This window comes from Mya arenaria, chromosome 2 (genome assembly GCF_026914265.1).
Source record: "Mya arenaria isolate MELC-2E11 chromosome 2, ASM2691426v1".
Lineage (NCBI taxonomy): Eukaryota > Metazoa > Mollusca > Bivalvia > Myida > Myidae > Mya > Mya arenaria.
The window spans coordinates 70,193,609-70,220,583 of NC_069123.1; the positions used below are offsets into that span (position 1 = coordinate 70,193,609).

At 34.2% G+C, this 26,975-nt stretch overlaps 1 protein-coding gene across 5 annotated transcripts; it reads left to right on the forward strand.

Moving 5' to 3' along the window:
• The first annotated feature begins 4,302 nt into the window (after positions 1 to 4,302).
• Positions 4,303 to 25,086, forward strand: LOC128203122 (growth factor receptor-bound protein 2-like). Of its 5 annotated transcripts, none has more exons than XM_052904408.1 (7): positions 4,303 to 4,591; positions 11,162 to 11,259; positions 12,053 to 12,196; positions 14,733 to 14,904; positions 15,608 to 15,637; positions 17,760 to 17,834; positions 21,176 to 25,086. In XM_052904408.1, the coding sequence occupies exons 1-7, from the start codon at positions 4,514 to 4,516 to the stop codon at positions 21,347 to 21,349; spliced, it is 771 nt and encodes a 256-aa protein (XP_052760368.1). In that variant the 5' UTR covers positions 4,303 to 4,513; the 3' UTR covers positions 21,350 to 25,086. The 5 variants fall into 5 exon arrangements, with proteins under 5 accessions (XP_052760368.1, XP_052760389.1, XP_052760384.1 ...); XM_052904415.1 differs by lacking the exon at positions 12,053 to 12,196 and adding an exon at positions 12,459 to 12,599 and having other exon boundaries at positions 4,306 to 4,591; XM_052904429.1 differs by lacking the exon at positions 17,760 to 17,834.
• The last annotated feature ends 1,889 nt before the right edge of the window (positions 25,087 to 26,975 follow it).

Below are 26,975 nucleotides of genomic sequence, written 5' to 3' on the forward strand. Positions count from 1 at the left end.
AAGGAACATCATATTGGACTGAAATTGTATAACAGCGCAATTTAATTAAAAGAAATATGATGCCCATTTAAATGACTGAGAGTATTAATCCGGTCATAAGGTTTTCGTATGTCTTTAACTGTTACCTATACGATTTGACGGTAACTTAAATTATCATTCAAAACCATGCAGGGGAGCATTAATTGCCTAACCAGGTGTTTTCACTTTATACAGACATACATAATATATATTATCAACAACATTGTCAATAAAACATTCATAATATCATTTTATAATACAAATTATCCTAAGCTTTGGTAGATAAATATGTAATTGATAGTTTATTTGTATTGCATCTTTTTAAAAACTATTTGTATTTTACTGGTGTTTTACTGATTTAAATTAAACTAAACTAAATCAACTGACAATTTTGTGATTAACATGACGCGACCTGTCGGTCAAACTAGCCAGTCGATACCCAACTTACCAATCAGCGTCCAGATTAGGTGGGGCTTATCAGTTGCCCGTTGCTATCCGCCATGGCCATCGACAATCTGCACTGCTCAACAGTAGTGCAGTTACGTTGTTTTTTTTATATATTTGACGCAAAACATGTTTCTCTTAACTGAATACTGGAAATCCGAAATACTGGCATTTTGCGCAATTTATGCATTTTTCTTTTGTATTTGTTTGATAACAGAAAAACCTTTCAGTAGACTATTTTAACCCTCCATATGTCTTAATGCATCAGTACTTAATATACGTATATTTTCCGTAAGTCTTCAAACAAGAACTATCATTATGACTATTAGTGTATAATATTGACGAGATCTTGCCATTTATTTGTACATATATTTTGAAATTTGTTTCATTCTAGTGTGTTAAGATTTAAATCCGAAACATATACATTCGCTTTTGAGTTGTTGTTTTTGACATACTGTAAATGAAAAGACAATTCAGTTGATTTGCGTTACTTTTTTTCATTAAGTTTAGAAACCCCCCACTAATATCATATGTCTACTGGTCACAAAAAAGGAATATACGTACAGATAAAAAATAATCATCTTTGTAAATAACAAATTGTCATTTATGATGACTTAGATAAATTCTAACTTCTATGTTGCTTCTTAGAACAGTGTTGCATTTCATTTAATATGAACATTAGTTCATTGATGTAAACATTAAGGTAGTTATATTAATTTTAATACTTGTACATTAAACTTGTATAAAAGAGGTGATTCTTAAATAATGGAGAAAGAAAGAAAAACAACAAAATCCATTGTGTTTTGACATTTGATCTACAAACGTAGATCTTATTTTCGTAAAGGAAATTCATACATGTTTTGTTTCTCTAAATTTGAGTTTTAAAATAGAGACTGCCTGTCTACTGTAACAAAATTCCGATGTTGTTTAGAAATAAAAAATATACCAAAGTTTAGACATTAATAATTATGTAATAATTTAATGTTATAGGTGCTTTTATTGCAATGTTTTACCACGTAACATGCATTTTTTTATCAGATTTTAAGGTATTACTTCTATATCAATATCATCTGCTTCTGTGTACTTGTCGGAGGGGCCTTACTTAAGGGCAACGTGAAACTGTAGGCCTATCCTTATCGCTATAGGCGTGGTGTCAAATAAAATCTGGCACGGCCTGGCCCAACAAAAAATGCTGAGTCAGGTTTTAGAACATGCCACCTGAGCCACATCGCTTTAAATTATTGCTCGGAAGAATTCTCTTGCTAATGGTCGTTTTGACCTTCACCTTTTGACTTCGAAATCATGTAATAGGGGACACCTTATTGTCAGGACTTATCTCCTTGTGAAATTTAGAGTTGTTTCCATGTTATTGACCAAAACATTTTATTGATCAAGGTCACGTAAATGTAATTCATCTAAATGTATATGCCATGGTAAACTTTCTAGTAATATAGAAGCTGTGCTCATTTTTTTTAGTTATTGATCGCAAATCATTTTAGCTACATATATATAAGTCATTGTGACTTTAACAATACATTTCAATAGGGGGCATCTATTTGTAATGACCAACCTTATTCTGAAACAAGGGATCTTTGAGCTCAGGCGTGTTTAGGTTGAAACTAACGGAAAGACGAATAGAAGGACGAACGGACAACAAGAAATTTCCATAATATACCATTCTAGGTTCCGTCATAAGATCGGGTGTTTAAAAAGTTCATCAGGGGTGGAGCTGCTTATTACAATAAATCCATTCTAGGCTGTCAGAACTGATTCTTACAGCTGAGTCTGATAAAACTGCTGTACTAGTTTGTATGGACAAAAAGTATATTATTATAATATATGATAACAAATTTCCTTAAGCTCGATTTTGACTAAAGCTTACATTTTATACACTTACGTTAGAGTCTGTTTCCTTGGTAATAAAACAGTATTGGTGTCCATTTTTTGACAGATACGATGCGGGACACCATACCATTACGTGCACTCTACATAAAAACTGAGATGCAGAAAAAAACAATAAGTTTCATTAGAAAATGCCATTTGTGTATTTTAAAGAAAACATTTCATATGCAGTTAATTTAGATTCATAGAAATTACTTGAACGGTATTATTCTTTTATTATTATGCATCTGGTATAATAGACGCTAGAATTACTGACTGATTCAGTTTATATGTTCTTTTTCAATCCATTTTTTGGTTGTCATGGCTCAAAAAGACATTGTTGCCATAGAACTAGTAAAAAAAGATTGCACAGAATTATTCCTAATAAAGCATACTTCTGAGGACCGTTTACGAAAACTAGAACTTTCTGCCCTCATATACCGACGTGAGCGAGTAGATGTTATTTAGTTGTTCAAAATCAAGAATAAGTGTTTGACGAAGTTCATCAACCGAGTTCCTTCATTTTAGTTGTTCTTGTAGTAAAATTACCCATTCGTTAAACCGTCAAAAATCCCATAAGGTTGGAATTTATTTTTAATTCCGTCTAAAAATATGCATGAACTGCTTTTGTTCCAATGGGCAACCAACTGGACAATAGGTAAACAGATTTGATTCTTTGGGTATAGAACGGTCATCTAAAACAGCAGCTTATACTAGACCGATCACAAAGGTAAGTTTTAGTACTCTCGATAGTTGTCAACATCGGTACATTGGTTATAATGATTTATTTATGATATATATAACTGCATTGTTGTGAAATGAATTGAAAAAGATTCATTACTGAGTTTTTCGTCTGATAAAACATCGTGGATGTTCCAAATAGTGGTATTTAACCAGGAGAGCGTTAGTCTGATCCTCGTGCCATTAAACAATATCACAGCAAGAGAGATGTTGAAAGTATTATTTCAAGAATAGGACGGCAAAATTAATAATGCTATTGTTTTCATTTAAAAAATATATGATAAAGTATATTTTTCAATAAGTATGCTTGCATTTATAATTAATGTGTGTTGATTGCATTAAAAAAAACAATTGCCGTTAATAGAATTTTGAGTAGACAGACGAAATTGGTAGGGTTTTGTTCGTTTCTGTGTGACAGGTGTGCCCAGCTAGACGAGTCATGAAATGGACACAGCAGGACATCATTTTATTGCTAAATTTTCTCAAATGGGACTATAAATAAAATGAAAGATTATTAAGTGTAGTCTTAATGTTACACTACAATTGTGATGGGACAGGCCGCGGGGCATTGTAACGGTCCGCTGTAGGCGGCGGATGTGCGTGCATAGTGTAACTGTCCGCTGTAAGCGGCGGATGTGCGTTCATAGTATAACGGTCCGCTGTAGGCGGCGGATTTGCGTTCATAGTATAACATTCCGTTATAGACGAAAGTAAGTTCATAGTACGTATGTTTACTTGGCTGGTAATATGCTCTGTGTGGATAGAGAATTTAGTGTATATAAAGACACCCTCTGAAGGGATTTGTTGCGTCTTTGACGTCGCACGTTACAGCATAATGCAGCCAAATAAAGGCAGGCAAACTTTAATAAACTTTAGAACAATAACAAAAGGGACAGGTACTTAAGTTTATAGTTCTGGCAATTGAAATGGCAAAGTCAGTACTGAAGTATAGAAGGGGAATGGCAAGGAGGGCAGTACACCTGATCAGTTTGATTTATTATAAACCAGTAAAGTATCAGGGGAGTTGTCCAGACAAAGCTGTGTTGTTGTGACACAATGCGATGCCAATATTTTGGTGGGTTAGCATAAATTAGTTTTCGTATTTTCTTCAAAATGCTTTTTAAAATGAAAAAGCTGTAAGCTCCCGATCATTTTTCAGACTTGGCCTTTGAAAGTATCGTCTTGTACCTAGTTTGCATTTCCTACACAAAATATTATTATGAGTACCAAAATAAGAACTATTTTTAGTGTGGAAATAGTTCAATGAAATCTTAAGTGTGGATAAAAATAAAATTATATCCAGTTATTTTGCTGAATTGTTGTAGAATTATTGTAAAGAATAAATATTTAGTTGAAGAGTGTCGGTGTTCATTCAGGATTTAATTTGTTTTCATGCGGATGAATATTTACTAGACTGCCCAAAACCAACATGGAGGCCACGGCCAAACATGAATTTAATGCTACAGCTGATGACGAATTAAGCTTTGCTAAAGGAGATGTTTTAAAGGTCATTTATGTTTAAGCATTTACATTACTTCTACTTCGTATTTGACGTAATCATGTGGGATAATTTTGAGGTTTTCTTTGTTGAAACAATCTACTATTATACATGTCAATGATCCTCAAATGAACTTCCTGTTTTTATTCCAAAAAAACCCAGAATCTGAATTCAGCTTGTTTTTATTCGATATAATACCATATGCCTTATGGATTGTTATCCTTCTAATTCACCATTTTCTTGCATCATTTGTTTTATTAACAGTTCCTATTAAAGACTTTTATTTATGAAAAACCTCATACAGGAAATGACAGTTACTCATTTGTTCATTTAGAGTGAGGTATTTAAGACTAAAATACATCTTATTCAAAAGTATAATAAGAAAGTGTATATTTAGATTGATATGGGTATATTTTGTATTTTGCCTTCTAAATTTTATATTTTGAATAGACCTGTAGTATGTGTGGGTAAAAACCAGCTGTCCCTGGTTAGCTTAGTTATGCACCAGTCTCAATTTGCTCAATTTGACCCCCCTCCCCCCCCCCACAAGGTCTGGGTAATAGCAGGGACTTTGACTTTCGGTCCAGCCAAGCCCTGATAAAATCCTAACCCTGTGGAGACGAACTGCTGGTAAAATTGCCACCAAATGCCCCACACCCCAGGGACCTTAGGTAAGGCCCATTCCCCGCTGGTTTTGGCGTGAAGACAAAACCACTGCATTCACCTGGCACTGCAGGGCCTCCAGGAAGGTTAAAACACAGCCCATTTCCCCGGCTTTAACCTCAGATCTAGGGGGGCAGTGGTAACAATTGACTGGTGCATTGGAGCATCATGCTAGTGTTCCAATGCCACACTGAGTAAACTTTTCCTCCAATGATTACTTTACTCATGTCAGAAGTACAAGGCAAGAGTGACTGGGTCTGGAATGGCCTGTAAGGTTAAGGGGGGAGTAGTTTAGTGTGTGTGAGTAAGATCCAGCCACCCGGTTAGCTCAGTTAGTTAGAGCATTGTGCTATAGTGTTCTAGCAGTTGGGGGTTTGATCCCAATCTGGGCCCACTTCCTTCCAGGAATACTTTAGAATGAGGATATTCAAAGAGTTTGCTACAGAATTTCTTTTTGCAAAATGATGCATTTTCTGACTTTTCATAAGAATTAGGTATCTAATGATCCCTCACTTTGCATTATTGCTTGTAAATGATGGTATATTTTAAATAAGTTTGTTTTTAGATCTAATTATTAGTCAAAATATCCATTATAATAACTTTTAACCTCGACTATTCGAAGATTAAGAAGAGCTATACTCACCTTAGCGTCTGTGCCAGACCTTGGTTAAGGTTATGCATGTATGCACCTTAAGTTATTATTTCAGCAAACATTGAAACTTAAGATATGTAGAAATTCTGGTGAAGGTTTTTCATGTAATCACACATAGGACATAAGGTTAATATCTTAGCAAATACATGGTGTATTGCATTGAGACTTTATACAAAGATACTCAATCATCCAGCTACCTTTAATAACCAAGTTATTTAACTCTTTTTTTTTGCATTAAATGCAAATTATGGCCCCTTATTATTCAACTTTTGATTGTGGTTAAGGTTTTACATGTAGCCACATTTAATTCAGTATCTTTCCAATTATTCAACCTACTGCATTAATCAAGTTAAATAACCATTTCTGCCATCTCTGTTAAGTAGATTGGGCCATACTGGAATACTTGACCAGGGCAAAGATAAAAAAGTACCAGTATGGAACTCCCCTATTATTGTCTTCACACAATTACCTCCCTTGTTAAAGATTGTCATTTGTAGCATCCTGGAAACCATATACTGTGGCAATATTTAAAATCCAAATTACTTACAGTATTTCTCGCTTCAAATGGCACTATCAAAAAGTTGCATTCAAGGAATAATGCTGCACTCTCCTAAGAACATATTTCAGCCTTTTCATGTCTTTTGTAAGGGAAAAGAAACTAATATTTAATAATATCCTCATTCGCAGGAGACTGTAAAAATTTCAAATTTCTGCATATTTCGCGACGCAAGTTTTCCCAAAATGTCTAGGGTATTTTCCCCCAAAATGGGCAGAAAAAGCCCTGGCACCTGTAAGATAGGTTCATCCCAATCCTCGCGCAGGGTGTTCTGTGGAAACTTGGTAACCCTTTTTTCCGCAAAACACCCTTCGCTCAATTGGGATGAACTTAACTTGCCCTCTCGGCCATGGAAGATAGTTAAAATCTTGCATATAATGCGAATTCTTATAAACTTGCATATAAGGCATATTATTGCTTTTATTATTAAATAAGAAATTCTGGTTAAGGTTTGTCACTTAAGTTCTTATAGGTTGATATATCAATTTCTTCATGTATTGCATTGAGACTTTACACAATGGAACTCAACCATCCAACCTACTTGAATAACCAAGTTAGATAACTCTATTTAGTGAAAATATATAAGTAAATAGTGTATTGTATTGAATACTTAATAAAATCAAGTGTGATTTATAACTCTAATAGTCTCTATCTTACATATAATGCAAATTTTGCCCCTATATAATTGTTTTACTTAGAAATTCTGGTGAAGGGTTTGCATGTAATCTCATTTTGCAGTGATCCATGCATAGTTCATCAAACTTTGCAATCTTAAACTTAAATGCAGGGTAATACTCCAGCACACTGACTGAGTGACAGCTCTTGTTTTATAGAATATTTAAACCCATTTTATGTTCTTGATTCATTTTTTGTGCACCATGACCAATATTTCATTGAGGGACTTAGAAACCCCAAGTAAGCTGGGGGACCATAGATGTTTGGCATTAGGTAAGATAGGAACCAAAAAACATGTAATAGTAAAACAATTTTACATAAACATCTAAAAATGGTGTATTCGTGCTCATGAATTAATTATGCCCCCCTTCGAAGAAGAGGGGTATATTGCTTTGCACAGGCATGTCGGTATGTCGGTCGGTCCGTCGGTAGACCAAAGCTTGTCCGAGTGGTAACTCAACAATTCCTGGACGTATGGTCACCAAACTTAACATGAAGGTTGGGCCTGACCAGTAGATGACCCCTATTGATTTAAGGGCTCATCGGGTCAAAGGTCAAGGTCACAGTGACCTGTAATGGTAAATCATTTTAAAGCTTGTCCGAGTGATAACTCAACAATGCCTAGACCTATGGTCATCAAACTTGATATGGAAGTTGGGCCTGACCAGTAAATGACCCCTATTGGTTTTGGGGGTCATTGGGCCAAAGGTCAAGGTCACATTGACCCTGAATGGTAAAAGGTTGTCCGTGTAATAACTGGACAATGCCTGCACCCATGGCCCTCATACTTGACATGGAGGTTGGGCCTGACCAGTACATGACCCCTATGGCTTTGGGGGTCATTGGGCCAAAGGTTAAGGTCACAGTGATCTTGAATGGTAAAAGGTTGTTCTAGTGATAACTCGACATAGCCTGCACCCATGGCCCTCATACTTGACATGGAAGTTGGGCCTGACCAGTAGATGACCCCTATTGTTTTTGGGGGTCATCGGGCCAAAGGTCAAGGTCACAGTGATCTTGAATGGTAAAAGGTTGTCAGAATGATAACTCAACAATGCCTGCACCCATGGCCCTCAAACTTGACTTGGAAGTTGAGCCTGACCAGTTCATGACCCCTATTGATTTAAGGGGTCAAAGGTCAAGGTCACAGTGACCTTGAAAGTAAACACGACAATTCCTGGACCTATGGTCATCAAAATTGACATGAAGGGTGGGCCTGACCAGTATATGACCCCTCTTGACTTTGGGGGTCATCGGGCCAAGGTCAAGGTCACAGTAACACTTAACGCAAAAAAATCAACAAATTTTCTCCCAGTGATATCTCAACAATGCCTGAACCTATGATCATCAAACTTGACATGGAAGATGGGCCTGACCAGAAGATGACCCTTTTTGATTTTAGGAGTCATCGAGTCAAAGGTCAAGTTTACAGTGACCTTGAATGCGAAAATGTTTCGAGTGATAAATCGGCAATGCCTGCACTCATGGCTCTCAAACTTGACTTGATGTTGCGTCTGATCTGTACATGACTCCTTATGATTTTAGTGGTCATAGGGTCAAAGGTCAAGGTCATAGTGACCTTGAACGAAAAAATCTTGTCTGTGTGATAACTTGTCAATGCCTGCATCCATGGCCCTCAAACTTGACATTTAGATTTTTTGTGACAAGCTGATGACTCCTAAAAGGTCATGGTCCTAACACACTCTTTCCTCACACTTTGAATGGTCATAATCTTAAAACTGTCTCAACGGCATCCAATGTCAGTGACAGACCAGCTGTCATTTCGGTCCATGCATATTTCATTCAATTGTCCATATAATCCTGACAACATGGCCCTCAGGGGGGCATAATGTTTGACAAACATCTCTTGTTTTATGTAGAAACTCAATTAAATCACAAGCATGGAGTATCAGTCACTTGAAAGACTAATTTAAAGTATGGAATAATAAGCAAATGCAATTGCATTTGGAACCTTATGTGAAATCTTGGTTTCACAAACAACGCACTGCCACGGTTAAAGCGTTTAGGCATTTTTATGTTTAATCTGCTCTACACTACAAACATGACCAGAATGTGTATATCACGTGATAAATTGGGTCATAAATTTAATGCTACATCGGAGAGCAATATTTTGAAGACTTTAATTAAAGATAACTTCACTATTTCTTCACTATTTTAAATGAAACATAGCGCAGTCTACAAAACTTACAGAGCCCCGCATTTGGTCTTTCACCAAAGTTTGATTAAGAGTTAAGTTTCTTAAAACACTTAAACAAACCTTTTCACAAAACGGCCGTCTAAATGAGCTTTGTAAAAACATTATTTTCGAAACAGGTTTGTCAAAAGTGTTTGATGAAACTAATCACCTTACCAAACTCTGGTAATAAAACGTAGGTGGGGCTCTGTAAGCGACAAAGACTGCCCTTTATTTCATTTAAAATGGTGTAGTAAAAGAAAAGTTATCTTTGTTTTAAGTCTTCAATTTAAGCAAAATGTTGCCTTCCGACATAGCATATATGATGTAATTCATCATGGCGACAAAATATAATTTTAATAAGTATAAGAATGTTTTAATTGCCTCATACTAGATCTTATTGACAATTATAGGCTTGTTTTGTTAAAATAATATATTTGCTGCTATTGAGACAATCTGGTGACTTGCCCCTTTAAAAGTCAGTTATGCATCACCAAATGGTTTCAGCCCTTCACCTGAATCACATCACATCCCGGTACACTGATTTGGAAGCCATCTTCATTTTGATCAAAATGGTTGTTCCTGAAACGGTTGTAAATTGATTCTTAACATTGCAACTCACTGTACAATTGAATATCGTAATTGGCACATTTTAAAGCATATTTAAGCCACTGTAGCTTTGAAAATTACAAGCAGACAGTATTTCCCAATGGAAAAAACACTTTTATGTCAGGATAATTTAGCACAGGAAGTTAAAGATAGTCAACTTCCGTTTTTGAATATTTGTAGATGAAGTGGATTTGCAATTGATTTATTTGTAATTAATAATAATAATATGTTATGAATGAAAACAGATCTTCATATATAGAATTTTAAGCCTCTCAAACAACCAAAACAAGGATAAATCCCCCAAGGCATGCAAACAACTAACTCTTGTACTAGTAGAATTTTGTTCATATAATTATCACTCTGAACATTTTGTGCAGTAAGACACTAAAATAATAATAAAGTATATACATGTAAGTAAAGAGCGCTTCTACGCCATACTTGTGATATTCTTGGTAAAACAGGAATGTTCCACAAACTCATTGAAGTTAAGAAGATATCAAGGCGATATTCACAAACAATCTGTGAGGGGTACACCTGATTTCAATGAGGGACATTTGATTTCAACTGTTGGTGCCCCTTCAGGTTCCCTGGAAAATTAAGACACAGAGGTCTTGGGTTTAAAGTATATTTCCACGTTGGGCACATGCTCTCTTTATCTCCAGACTGTTGCCTGCCGATTAATCTGTCATTCATCAAATAAAATGACATCTTCAGCAATTGGTGTGAAAATATCACAAATGGTTAAAAGGTGCACACATATTCAACAAATTTAGAAACCCCTTTAAGTTGAGTGTGACTCAGGCTCAGACAAGCATTTTGGGGAAGGAATAAAAACTCATCTTTATTCCAGATATTAATAGTAAAACATTCAACTAATAATATGATTTATTTATAATATATAGAGTTATGCTAGAATAAAAGTTACAAAGATTGCAATTTTGAGTCTTGAGTCTAAACTATGACTCGAGACTATTCATAATCTTGGCCCCAGTTGTTACAGGGTTCATTGAAGTTGGTGATAATTGACATCGTGATCTTGTTTTCCAAGCTGATTTACAATTACATTTTACTTATCATGTAAATGCTTATTAAAATTAGAGATAGGTTGTATTACTATGTATTTAATAAATTGTCAATAGTATTACAGATGGGATAGTTAGGAAAACTATGGGTTTGAACAGCCAGATTCATGAATGTCTCTGTGTTTGAATGGTTTGGTCTGTTTTACAGATATTGAGTCGAGAAGATGACCAAAACTGGTATAAAGCAGAGTTCAATGGACGCGAAGGATATATACCAAATAACTACATAGACCTGAAGCCACATGAGTAAGATATAAATGAATTTAATTATTAACTTAGCATTTGACAGATTCACTTTTGATAATATTTTTAGGGTTTTTGTGGTATTTATTCTTGATTTTGTGGCTGCCTTTTAAAAAACAAAAACAACATGTCATGGTTTTCTCATAGCCATGGTGTCATTGGCATTTTCATACAGGCTATTACTAGAAGAAACATTTTAGACATTCAAATAAAACTTGGTTTGTATGTTGCAGAAGCATGGGAACTGGTATATTAAGGCCCATAACTCTGGCATCAATTATTGTTTAGTTATGCAGCACTCATGCTGGATAAGCAGAATCATCATATGAGCGTTGGTGGTTGCTCTCTGTCACTCTTGTTTTTATTTCTGAGTGAAGATACAGAGACTAAAACTGAAAATATCAAGGATATTGGTCAGGTAACATGCTAAAAAGATAACAAATTATCATTTTGTAAGTAAGCCATTGTAACACACCTATCTTTTCCAACATACAGTTATCTGTTGACATCTTCACTTGTTTATCATAAGTGTACGTGTAATAGTGTATATATGTATGTATTCAGAGTCATCTGGCACATGCTTTGTTCGTTAAATCTTGAATGAATGAATGCAACTCGGTATTTAAATGAACTAAAATACCAGATCATAAGCGACAACTTGTTTGGTAATTATGTTATTTTATTGCAGCTGTTGTGTTTCTGTGAAATGTTGTTTATTGGTAGCTATGATCTCCCCTTTGCCCAAGAACCTGCAGATGTCGTCAGTCTCATACTAACTGCACTTTGTATCTTTTAGCTGGTTTTATGGCCGCATGAAAAGAAACGAAGCTGAGGAATTATTGTTACAAAAAAATCATAATGGACAGTTTATTCATCCGGATGGAGCATTTCTAGTCCGGAACAGTGAAAGTGCACCAGGCGATTTTTCTATGTCCGTCAAGTAAGTCCCGGTGTAGTGATGGGTGTCGTCTCATTCCCTCTAGCCTAGACAAGTTAACCCTGACCCACAGTGTGTACATGCAAACAGAAGATGAGCAAACCAGTTTTGGCCCAGTCATTCATGTTTATTAATGTGCTGTAATAGGTTGAGCTGTCTGGATAATTATGCCTTCTCATATTTTGCATGTGCACACTACAAAAACATGTCACAAAAAGCACAAAAATCTTTTTGCAAAGACTACTTGCATTATCACTATATTTAGGTGGTTTAAAGGGAATATCAAACGCCAAGATGCAGAGAGTTTTCTTTTGGAAAAGAGTGGTGGGAAATTTGCACACCCGGACGGGGCGTTTCTCGTTCGTGGCTGTGAAAGTCAGCCCGGGGAGTTCTCCCTCTCTGTCAAGTAAGTGCAGCTGCCTGTTGCTATGGTAACAGAAGCCAGACCTCCCCCTACATCATTCTCTCTCTCTCCCTCTCCTCTCTCTGCATTAAGGCTTGCAAACCAGGGGGTGATCTATAGTAGAGGCTTATATGTGTGAGTGGTTTAAGGACTGTTTTCATGTTATTCCCTGTCTGATATATTTTGACTCATTAACATTTAACAAACTTCCTGTACATGTTTATTTGTATAATAATATGGAAAATCAAAGATTAAATACTAACATTTCAAACATTCTGCATGCTCAATTTTAGTTGCATTTATGGAAAATATTAATAACTGATAACAAGATTGTAACAATTATTTAATTACCGAAAAACACACAGATGTTATATGACTGGTGGGTCCTAAAAGATTAACAGTGATCAACAATTGTCTCATAAGGTAGAAATACCATGTTTTCTGCACATTTCTTTCAAATTAAACACAGTATCCTTCATAAGAACCACTGTTTTCGATATTTTTTCATCTTTAAATCATCCATCAATAAATTAAAACAATTGTATTAATTGTGGTACTGCTTATTTGGGAGTTAGAGCGCATCATTCTGTATACAATTAGAAGTAGTGAAATAATTAACACAGCTTTTAAATGTTTCTACTGTTTGAATACAGAAACAATTAAATTTGCCATAATGTTTGCATTTAAATCAGTGTATTCTAATATGTAGCTATTTGCATGAATTTTGTAGAATAATCATGTCCTATTACATTTATCATGATATTGTAAGTTTGGTTTTACCCCACTCCACCCACTTCTTTAAGTAGTCACTTTTCATGCAATTGATTTATTTGAACAATTGTGCTATTGCACATGCAACTTTAGAAAAGTTTATGCAGCAAGTTTCTTCCTTGTTTCTAATCGATAAAAAAAGTTTACGTGTCATTGTCAATTATATCTTACAAATGTACTACAAGCTCTTTTCAGAGTAGAAGTTTGTTATCACAGCCTAAAACATGTATATTTTATCACAAGTATGCACTATAAATATTTAGATGAAGTAGTCTACATCAAGTGTGGTACAGTATGTTTTGAAAACTGTAAAGGAAATGAGATAAAAATATCTGTAGTAACAAGGAAATGCATTGAAATGCAGTACAGTACAGGAATTTTATCATTATCTCATGTAGATGAAACACTTTAAGGCGTTTTTTTATTGATAGTTTTCCACTGTATTTAATTCATAATTGCATTATTAGAACAAAATCTTAATGAGAATGGTCTGGAAAAAAATCACCAAGCTTAACAATAGATTATTCTGTTTTTTTTACCGCAGAAAAAAAAAATGTTTGAAGACATAAACAAGAAACTTAGTATACTGTCTCATGTTCACTGTGCTAGTACACACATGGTATGTATTCAGTGTCTCATGTTCACTGTGCTAGTACACACATGGTATGTATTCAGTGTCTCATGTTCACTGTGCTAGTACACACATGGTATGTATTAGTACACTGTCTCATGTTCACTTTGCTAGTACACACATGGTATGTATTCAGTGACTTCCATTGTCATTGTCAACTGGGGGAGTTCATCATAATCGATTGTTGACGGTAGTTCTGTAAGAGGAGACTTTTTATGATTTTAGACCATTTCTGTTTCGCTGAAATCTTTCAAAACAAAACATTTCCTCTAACTTCAATGTGTTTCTTATATAATTTACAAATGCTAGATGAATTCATGTAACATAACATAACAGACCATTCAGAAACTATGTAATGATAAATTAACGAATCCTTAATGCAATCTTGGAGATGTTTGTACATGCATAAACATTTATGATTATTAATTGATCATTAAACATTTAACATTTGATAATAGAAAGTAAATGTTAGAATGGTTCCCAACACTACATGTAGTTCTTTATTTTGTAGAAACCACTGAGATGTTCCATTTATGGCAATTTGAATGCTAGTATGTTTTATTAAAAGCTGGAAATTATATTATCTACCTTTACGCTTGCTCCTTTCACATAGACCTACATGTATACTAGCCGGAGTATTTTAAGTAGGACAATTCTCTTAGATGTTATCACAAAATATAAATGTTAAAAGTTTATACTAAAGAAGTCAGTTGATAATTTTTTTTTTTTTTCAGATTTCAAGATGGAGTTCAACATTTTAAAATTCTCCGAGATGGAGCTGGCAAATATTTCCTATGGGTAGTGAAGTTTAACTCCATAAATGAGTTAATAGAATACCATCGGCGAGCCTCAGTCAGTCGAGGACAGAGCATAACACTAAGGGATATGAAGAACTTGGCTGCACAGGTGATTTTACTTTATTTACATGTAATATTTAACAAACTATCTAGGTTAATTTTGCCTCAAAAGATTGAAAAGCATAGTGTTTATTTAACTAGAATATTTATCTTTCCTTTGTTTCTGCATTTAAGTTATGTAGAAATAGCATGAATACAACTGTTTTATTTTGTTCTCTTTTTAAACGCCCGTCATTTCATGGGAAATATTATGGTCCTTTGTGTACAGAGCATTGACCAAGTTTTCCACATTTCTTATTCAGCCTAAAAAAACTTGGTTACATTGTTTATGCCTATAATATTTAAGATGAATTCCATTAACTGCATGATCTCCAGTAAAACCTGAGTTGTCAAAATCGGAGCAAATTGCCCATGTAGACTGTCTAACCATAAGCAACAGCAGTGTATGGTCCCAGTGTTAATTAGTATAATATCTTCATCATGTTGTATTGCTTTATTCTTTCCAGAGAGTTACGGCCCTTGAATTGCAATCAGTTATTGAAATTTTAACTGAAATTATTCTTTACAGTAATGAAAAAAAAATAATGGATGCTTTTTTCAGTCTTAAAAATCTAAAAAAATATTCCAAAATAAAGCTCTAACAAAAAGCTCCCACTCATTTACTGCAGCTTTAGTGTGAGTGTACACTCAAATTACCTTGATCTGTTGTAGTTCCTTGCTTATTTTGTTTTTATTTGTCATTTGTCACCTAGGGGGATCAGAGTACAGGGCTATCATGTCTGGTAAATATTTTTGCTCCTAGTGAAACCACTTCACATACCGTACCTGTTAAGGACATTATGCATGAATGTTATCAAGCATGGACATCCCTTATTTCACTGTTAACTGTCTAGATATATGTGCATAGTGTGGCGGTTGTTTTATTCTTCATTTCTATACTTTCAGGGTATTAACTAAATGAATGATCATAATGGTATAATTTCATGTCATATATTTATACTTTCAGAGTCAGGTTAAGTCAGCATTGCAAAAGATATATATACATTAAACAAGGAAGCATTATATTTAATTCATATTTTGGGGTATTTAATGATTGAAGGATCATAATGCTATCCAATGTATAATATTGTAAATGTTTGATGCATGGTATTATTTTGATATCATTTCATTGGAGTTTTAAGTGTTGAGAATGAATATGTTAACACTATACCAGCTTTTTTGGCCTTGAAATATTGCACAACATGCCACTCTGATTTAAGTTGAAATAGAAAGTAAAGATTTATTCTGCTATAACTTGATCTGTGAATCATTTTCAGACATATATTTTTGATATAGAAATCAGCAAGCACTAGCCTTTGATACCAAAATTACACGGGGTCTGTGGGCATCAACATTTAACATAGGCGCCAATGGCTCTATAAAATGACAAGTCTTTTGTTGTTATTTTTCTATGTCTATACTTTGTATTGTATTGTATATATTTGTGTATGTGTATATAAACTATACTTCTCTTCACATTTGGAGGATAAACAGAATAAACTAAACCAAACTAAACATTAGATTCTGTAATGTCGCTCATTTATATTTTCAAGTCAGCATTGCAGTAGATAGTCCATATCTTGTAGATAAACAATGATAATGAAGCAGATGTAGTTCATAAATGATAATCATATAGCAGTCATATTTGAAATTAATTAAATTTCTCTCACACATACAACTGAAAAATAACAATTATTCCTATAAGTTCTTGTTCAGACATGTTTTTCTGATTGCAATTATAACAAAGGGGAACTTTTGTGTCGCTCATTTTTGTATTTTTCTTCCAACCCTCTTTATACAGGTAGTGTTTGCATATTGCATTGAACTTGTAATGTTTAAAGGGCATCATGATTCAGTAATTATCTTCCTCCTTTGACTTGAATGGGGATTTCCCATTAGGCTTGGTTGAAGTATATTTATAATAATACAATGGCATTGCATGAAATAATGTCTTTATATAAATTTCTGATAACTCTTGACAGTATGTTATAGATAAAAAATGTGCTCATTATATTACAACATTCATGTGTTTAGCACTGTAAATAACCAAACGAGAATTTATGATATAGATAGATTATAGGATTAGAGGGCTATGATTGTTTCTTTCAATTCACCCATGACTTGCAAACTGATTGAGACAGTCAAGCTTTCCGTCTGTGGTTCTCTTGTTGAATCACTTACATACATGTACTGGTAGCTTTAGTATACTTCACTATTTTTTTTAAAGTTCCCTACCCGTTTTACCTCGGTTACCCTTGATCATGAAAAACCAGATTATGCTATTTCTGAAAAAGTATTTAAGCTACATTCATTAAACTTGGTATGTGGAATGTGGATAGAGGGCAATAAGGAGATTGTGCACCATGTTGGATACGGTACAAAAAATGTGGTTGCTATGTTAACAAAAATAGTGAAAAACCACTTCTTGATTTGATCCTGAAATATCTCAAGAAGTATTAATGCTAGGTTAATAAAGTTTGTAAGTGGACATAAAGGAGATTGATACTGATTTCATTGACAAAAAATATGTCTTACCACATGGTTGTTACAAAAATACTGTTACTGGATATAGACATAACTCAAAGGTATTAAAACTTTGTTCACGAAATTTAATAAGTGGATAGAGTGCATAATGGTAGTATATGGGTCAATTTATTTTATTCAGTAGACAAAACATGTTGTTGCTATGGCAATAAACTCCTTGTGAATTTCACACATGAAGTGGATCTTGGCATAATTCATAAGTGTGCTTCAATCATGAATGTTGGATAGAAGGCATTGAAAAGAGTAATATGTAAGACATTTGAATTTTTAGTCGGACATAGAAATATGGTTTCTATTGCAATGAAAACACTTTAATTGCAGCGTTCACCACTAACGGGGTCCCGGGATCCCGATGACACCAAATTTCAAAGAGGAATACCAGAACTTCCAAGTCAGGTATCCTGTCGGGACACTATAATTTTCTTGCACAAAGTTTTATATAAGCCAAAAAAATGTTTTTCTTTACTAAAACTTATGTAATCCAACCCACTAAAAGCTAGTTTTCTGATAGCTCCGTTAACCTGATGTATAGTTGTGATATCTGGTGACCTCATATTAATTTGGCAGCATTCAAAAATGTATTGGCTTGCTGATTATAAATATGCAGAATAAATTACATATAAATAATACAGTGGATATATTTAGCTTATTTTTGCAACCAAATTTTGATGGAAAAACCCATTTTGCAATCTTCGAAGGCCAACATTTTTGGTTTTTGTTCGATAATTTTCTAAAATTTCCTTTTTAATCGCAAAACCTTTCAAATGATACCAAAATAATATCGGGTCTCCATGCATCTCAAATTCACATCTTTGTGGGTTGGATACCATAACAATAAAAATGCTGCGTTCAACATTAACAGTGTCCTGGGATCCGCAGGACACCAAATTTCAGAACCTTTAATCTCAGGTGTCCTGACAGGACACCATAATTTTTCAACAGAAAGATTGAAAAGCAAAGTCACAAAAATCAGTTCATAATTCAAAAAATGATCATATTTTTGGATTGGTTAGCACAAGAAGTCCTATAGTGTACACTGATGGTTTTTCAAGTCGTCTTTTGGTTTATTTTTGTTTTACACAATGGGAATTTAGATATTTATTATTTGGACGAAAATAAATCCGAAAACACACCAGTGATTTAAACGTCTCAATCCCCTTTATTATTTATGAAATTGCCAAGAAATGCAAACAATGCAACACTGTTCAATGTTCAAACCATGATTCCTTCTCAAAGCATTTTATTCTCTTGTTTCATACTGATGTGCTTTCATTGTGAATGCTTTAAAAGTACTAAGCTACAGAATTGGAGAGCTGTTCTAACATGATAATTGTTTTTATGTACTAACATGTAGCAATGAAATGTTCAAAGGGATCCCTTGGAAATAAAGTTAGTGTTGAACCCTGAATAATGCAACAAACATATTTAACTGTGAGCAAGTGTGTTGGACAACGGATTCCAAACCAGTCTGCGTAGACGAAATTGGTTTGCGTATTCACCATATACTAGATTTTTTACAATTTAAAACAACCAAAATAGTTTCCAGTGCATGTAAAAAAAAACAACTGTTGCATACTTATGCATTTCATTCACCTAATTTGCACTCAAATCATTTCATACACCTGATTCGCACTCAAGTCATTTCATACACATGATTCGCACTCAAGTCATTACATACACATGATTCGCACTCAAGTCATTACATACACATGATTCGCACTCAAGTCATTACATACACATGATTCGCACTCAAGTCATTTCATACACCTGATTCGCACTCAAGTCATTTCATACACATGATTCGCACTCAAGTCATTTCATACACATGATTCGCACTCAAGTCATTTCATACATCTGATTCGCACTCAAGTCATTACATACACATGATTCGCACTCAAGTCATTACATACACATGATTCGCACTCAAGTCATTACATACACATGATTCGCACTCAAATCATTACATACACATGATTCGCACTCAAATCATTTCATACACATGATTCGCACTCAAATCATTACATACACATGATTCGCACTCAAATCATTTCATACACATGATTCGCACTCAAATCATTACATACACATGATTCGCACTCAAATCATTATATACACATGATTCGCACTCAAATCATTACATACACATGATTCGCACTCAAATCATTAGATACACATGATTCGCACTCAAATCATTACATACACATGATTCGCACTCAAATCATTACATACACATGATTCGCACTCAAATCATTTCATACACATGATTCGCACTCAAATCATTATATACACACGATTCGCACTCAAATCATTTCATACACACGATTCGCACTCAAATCATTTCATACACACGATTCGCACTCAAATCATTATATACACACGATTCGCACTCAAATCATTTCATACACACGATTCGCACTCAAATCATTTCATACACACGATTCGCACTCAAATCATTACATACACACGATTCGCACTCAAATCACTTCATACACACGATTCGCACTCAAATCATTACATACACACGATTCGCACTCAAATCATTACATACACACGATTCGCACTCAAATCATTTCATACACACGATTCGCACTCAAATCATTTCATACACACGATTCGCACTCAAATCAATTCATACACACGATTCGCACTCAAATCAATTCATACACATGATTCGCACTCAATTCAATTCATACACCTGATTCGCACTCAAATCACTTCATACACACGATTCGCACTCAAATCACTTCATACACACGATTCGCACTCAATTCATTTCATACACATGAGTGCACTCAATTCATTTCATTCACATGATTCGCACTCAAATCACTTCATACACGCGATTCGCACTCAAATCACTTCATACACATGATTCATACCCATAGCATATCAGTCACTCATATAACAAGTGCTAGAAGCATGTTATTCTCTATTTAGTGTCTTGAAACAATCATGTATGTATCCCTGTGATTAGTCTTATTTTGTGACCCTATACACTTTTTCTACATATTTTTTCTTTTTATGTGTAACAGCTTTAGAGCTTGCTTAAATAATCCTAAAAGAGAAATACTTGCCTCCGACTGCCTGAAAAGGGTCAAACACATAGACAAAATCACACCTTGACAAGAACTTTGAAGGGACATATTTTTTCACAAATTGACGAAAACATTTAAGGTACACCTTTTTCCAGGAAAGGATACTTGATTTTACTCTTGGTGTCCCCTTCAGGATCCCTGTGAACAAATAAGTGTCAAACACTGCTGGATGTGGGCTTTGCGCATTACTCAAAAGTATTAAAGCTATGTTCATGAAACTTGGTATGTGGATAGAGGGAAATAAGAAAATTATGCACATTGATTAAGTTGTTAGGTCGGACAATTATATGGTTGCAATGGCAATAGAAATGGTGTGAATGTCTGTTCATCTGTCTGGTAAAACTGCATTCTCCGATATCACAAAGATAATGCAAGCTAGTACTATGAATTTGAGTATGTGGTAAGAGGGCAACTAGGAGCTTGTACATATTATGAACTACAGCAAACAGCTGCTTGTTTAGGTGCTGGGAATACAGTTGTGGTCGAAATACCGATATAAAATGTTAAGCATATTCATGCAAGTGATTTCAGATTATTTTTAACTGCCATTAAAACTGGTAGGGGACTATTGTATTGCTTCCAATACTTAATGACTTCTTCCTTAGGCATTTATAATAAATGCTTGTGTGTATTTCGTTGCAGAAAAAGGTTACAGCGATGTACGACTTCACGCCACAGGAGCCTGGGGAAGTGTATCTGAAGAAAGGCGATGAAGTTTTGGTGGAAGACGAGGTGGATAAACACTGGTGGAAGGGAACCAACGCGCGAACAAAGGAAGCTGGACTTTTCCCTGCTAATTATGTGAAAGATATGTGAATTCTATTTAACACAGAAGGCATAAAGACTTGGTTTTATTGTTATTGTAATAAATATATATTTTCTATAAGAAAATTTTATAATGAAATAGTGATGAAAAAATTACAAAAGGATTGATTCCTGGTCGACTTTTTCTTTCAGACTGATTTTTTAAGTGATCTTAATAAGATAATTTATTTTGTTACTGAAATTTGCTATAAACTGTTAGGTCTAGATATTTCCTACAAGGAGGGCCAATGTCTGTAGATCTGGACAAGAGCTGACACTGAAGGTGTCCATATGGCTTCCTTTGCCTAGCGAGTCCATTAATGTAAGGCTTTGGTTTCTTCTTAGGCTGCTCAGTTTTCTGTAGGACCTCTTTGATGCGACAGTCTCAATTTGCACTGTGTTACCATAGGAGCAGGGATGGTGAAAATGATAGAGACTTAATTGTATTCACCATCTCTTGCCGATACCAAGTATAACGGGATAATACAACACAGTAATATTCATTGTTATTCTGTGTGCAGATAAAGCTCATCTATCCTACTGTTCTATTGAAACTCTAATATGTTCCAATACATATATTGAACTTTAAAATCCTTGCTTTTAATAGTATATTTGAGCCGCGACATACGATTTTGAGCCTCCAGACTCTAATACAAAATGTAAATGAAATATTATTTTAATGTGTAATAATTACTTAAAAACTTCTTTCTTTGAATGAAAAATATTAAATCGCATCATTTTCTTTAGGATTCAAAAACAATAACAGCCATATATCCTTAATGACCAATGACCTGATTGTTTAAAATATAAACTGAAGCCTAAAACATTTCTAATTTATGCTTTATAAAGATTCCAAGTCATATCAAACACTAAAAGCATAAGCCAGTTTGTGTATTGATGACATAATAATGTTTGCTGTTTCACTATACCTCTTTATTTGTGATGTCATGTCAAATTAAGTACACACCTTTGGTTGATTTTGAATATACCCTCGAATATTTTTCATCACTACTTTCTGAAATAATCTGTATAGCAAATGAAATAAGAAAATCGGATGATGCATGTCTTAGACACAAAACCATGTGTCGCAGCTGTTTTAATGTAATTGTATGACTTTTCTACCAAAGACATTCAAAATTGATGATGATTTTACAAATGTACAATCATGTTTTCCATATGTTGACTAGAAAGGGTTTCACAAAAATCGTTGTGTTTATTTCCTGTTTTCTTAAAATCATCTAGTGTGCTCTCAGACAGATAATAATCGAGAAGATTTTTTATAATCTTTAGAACTTATTTCTAATGACTCCAAAACCATTATATAAATGTGAGCCATGCAGTGGCTAGATCAGCAGCATAATACTTTAGATTCATTCAATGTTCATTGTGTCCATCCTGTTTAGAGGTGATGTTCTCAGCAAAATAAATCCTGTGGAGGAACAATCATTTTCTAATTTTTAAACATATTTTTTTTATTCGGATTGCGGTGTGTTTCAGAAAGAAAATGAATGTCAATAATTAATATACAACTATTTTTTGCAAATGGATAAATATCTATATTTTTCATGAACCCGTGTTCCTCTGTAGGAATCTAGTTGCTGACCATGGCACATATTATTATGTTGACATTGTATTTGGTGAAAGGACTTCCTTAAAATCATTAACAAGTAACCATAAATATTTTAGTGTATGTTTTTTGGACATACATAATCAAACAATCATAATTTTAGATGATATTTAGCCATTGATGTGATATGTCTGATAGCAAAGATCTGTACTGTGTTTTCTTGGACATCTGTGCAGATTTCAAAACAGTTGGCTGTGCTTATTTTTCAAAACATTCACTAAAGAAATAATTGTGTGGAGGATTGAATGTAACTTGTCCTTAATTAGGGTACCGGTATTGTTTTTGCATTCATTTCGGGTGAGACCTTCTCCTGTCTCGGCAGCTGTGAAGAAATAGTAAAAAAAAAATGAGTATCAGGCAAGTGTGGGTCTTTAAAGAAATGAAAGTCTACATAGATATAAGACTATTTCAAATATGTTTAAATATTGATCAAAGGAGATTGAAAAATATGCATAGTTGACTGTTTGTCTTGTATCCATATGACCTTCAAACTTTATATCATTTTTCCTAATTTTGATTGTGTTGCTATCCGAGTTCAATTTTTAGCTAAAAGCTGGTCTCCTAAGATATAAAGTTGAAGGTCATGTTGTGTCTTACATTGACAGATTAAGTGCTTAATAATATTCTGTTAGTGTTCTTGTTATGATTGTGTGTTTTATATTAAAATTTGATGTAACATAATAGTTGAACTTCATGAAGTATGTATGATTTCTTTATGACCTGTATTTGTGTAGGATATAACATAACCTGACTTATTCATAATGTACGTCTACCATATACAAAAACTAGCTTTTGTAGATTTCATGAACAAAATGTTGTAGATTCATTGGTCAATCTATTGTAGATTTTTATGGTTATTTTTAAATATATTGACAAGTATATATACTTTCAAACAGATTTATATCGATATAATATAATCATAAAATTTTGCAACAAAAGGAAGTTTTTATGTTTATTTGATACTGTTTTTAATACAGAAAATGATTGCTTAATTTGAAAATATGCCTATCAGCATCACCTAAATATTCCAAGTTAAATAAAATAAAAAAAACAAAAAACTTTATTACTAAGATTTCCATGACACAGGGTTTTGAATTAAAACATTGTAAGGAAGAAACTGGTTTTTATTTTAGCAACTTAAATCAGAACATATATGATAAACTAGTACCTTTTTAGTGACGTATACCCCCCCCCCCCCCAAATACCTATCTCTATCGTTTGCAAGTTGCACTTTGATTACGTTGTTAGCTTAACACTTTGATTCCAACTTCTCAACCAGTGTATCCAACACTAGGATTGATAAGATTTTTTTTTAACAAATCTATCATACTAGGAAGTGAAGAACTGCATTTCAAGATACCGTAAATGGTTTTACTGATCATATATGATAAAGTTCATTTGAATTTTAAAATTGAAACATAAATTATGTCTAACATCATAACAATAAAACTGATATTTGCGATCTTTCGATATTTTGTCACATTTTTCTTGATAAGTGGGATCCTTCATGTATACTTGTAAATAGTACCGGTATGTAAATGACTTCCATGGAAACCTCATATTCATTGATTTGTGGGGACAGATGTGATTAATTATTGAAAAACAAATCCAGAGCTAGTTAAATGTATTTAGTTTGCTGGTGAAAGCTTAACATACTTATGCAGATACTGAGAAGGGATTTAAAAGTGTTCTGTCAAGTTTTTCACAGATTTGCACCATGAGATTCCTGGTATATAATTATTTGGTATAATGTAGTGACCTTTCCATGTTAAAATCAATGCTTTGCTTTTAAAGATGAAATAACCTGCTTTTTTACAGCAGACTTATCATATACACACAAACACTCGCACTGTTTTTATTGGTGTTGATTTTAGAGCGGTGTTTTGTTTAGAATTTTTAGAGATGAAATATTTTTGTGACAGTGTTGCTTTTCATCAAATAGTACTTGCATATTTTACATGATTGCATGATTGAATTTTTGACCAATGAAATAGCTTTTCCCCAGCTAACCTCTATATTCTCTTATGTGGAAAGTAACAGTTCTGTTACAAGCTTGTATGCTGACATTGTACATACTCTGATCATTGCTGCCATGTGTACAATAAAATATAAATACATCCTTGTCATGTGTTATTTTCAACAAGCAAAAACGAGTTACTGAATAAGTTGTTACTGCACCTACAACCAGAGTTATTAAAGTTATATACAAGCACAGTGCACCATGAGGTTTTAGTTTCAATGAAGAGTGTTGCGGGTGCCATCACTGTTTTGTACCTAGTGTTTTAGCTAAAGCGGAATGGAAGGGCGGCCCGCCCTGCCCTTTTTTGACCCCGCCCCGTTGCCCCTTTTTACACGCCCTGTCATATTTTTTCCCGCCCCCTTGCGCCCTTCTGGCCATTCAGATCGTTGTTTATCACAAAGTTACGCCCTAAAACTATTTCATTGGTCAATGTCGCCGTTTCCTAATCTGTCACAGATCAGCGGTTCTAAGGCACATGACCGTCATCACCGCGGGTCTGATTAACGGTAGTTCGCGCTTATAATCAGGGTGCTAATTGATGTTCATTATGACACATTATTCCTTGTCTGAGACATCGAAGTTGTACCTCTAAATGTCGATCTTTGATGCCGATGTTGTTACAAATTTAATTAATTTAGCAATTTATAATCGGTAATCTCCTAATCACACAATTGGGTCGTCTATCATCCAATTATTGAAACGTCCCATTTTAACCAATCAGAGAAGACACTGGTCAAATGATTAAAAGTTTGTTAAATTGCGATGGAAAACGCGAAGAAAGGATGAAAAATGCTGTCAAGTATTAGTAAACAATTGATACTTGCAGTGTAAAAACAAGGCACACTTTTTAGAACAGTGTTTCGTTTGAAGCAGACGGTCATTGAAAAACAGACGGTGGCGCTATTAGCCTAAGAAAATCAAATACTTGACTTCATGACCAATATTTGATAGTTTTTGTGTTGAATGTTCATAATGAAAATTTGTTTTGATATCTCAAAACTTTTTTATTTGGTTTATATAGCTTTTACTTACAGTATTTTCCTCATTTGTACGATGTTTAAAAGTAGAAGATTCGGCGAGTCACCGCCATTTTGTCATAACATTTTTCGGAGTTTATTTTTCGATTTTCTAGTTCTATTATTAAGTATTAGTGAGTTTTTCATGAAGGATAGAGATTTTAAATGTCATTTTGTTTTAAAATGTCAGCATATTAAAATTTATTTAACCAAAGACAAGAAAACAACAGCAAAGCTGCATGTGACATTCATACCCTATCCTGATCGTACCAAAACAAGATTCGCCCCCTGCACTTAAATGTTTTTAACAGCTCATATATAAGGCCATTCTGATTTTTTGTAATGGTATTTTTTTTTAACTGTCTTTGTTTTTTTTTATACATTTTTTTGGAGGTAAACTTTACATTGCAAAAAGGAGACTATAGACAAGTACACTTTTGATAGGCCAAACAAGAACACTTTTTTTAACATTCCATCTAGTAAAAGCAATCAAAGTAAATGTGAATTTAAAGTTTTGTGGCATGGTACAATATTTATCTCAGGTTTAAAGATAAGTATCTCGTCTCCCCACTTCTCCCTAATTTGACTGGTGGGAGAAGTGACTTCCCCAAAAAATCAGCCTTGTGAGAGCCCTGGTGACAACAGCCCGAGATGGTAAAGAAAGTGTCTGAAGTGAAAATGAACAAGAAAAAAGAATTAAGAGTATTCAGTAGGGATATTACTACAATGTGTGCATGAACATGCATGTGCTTTGATAAGGTACATGATCGTTTTACAACAATGCAAAGCTTATATTGTGCGCATTGTTTTCCCATTTAAGAAAGCACCATGCCCCTATTTTAGCCCACCCTGCCCTTTTTTTGGCCCACCCTGCCCTTTTTAATTCCTGGCTAAAACACTAGTACCATGCTGTCAATGGAAATATTCAATAACCACCTTGCAGTGTAAGTAAAATTGATATTTATCAGCCAGCAA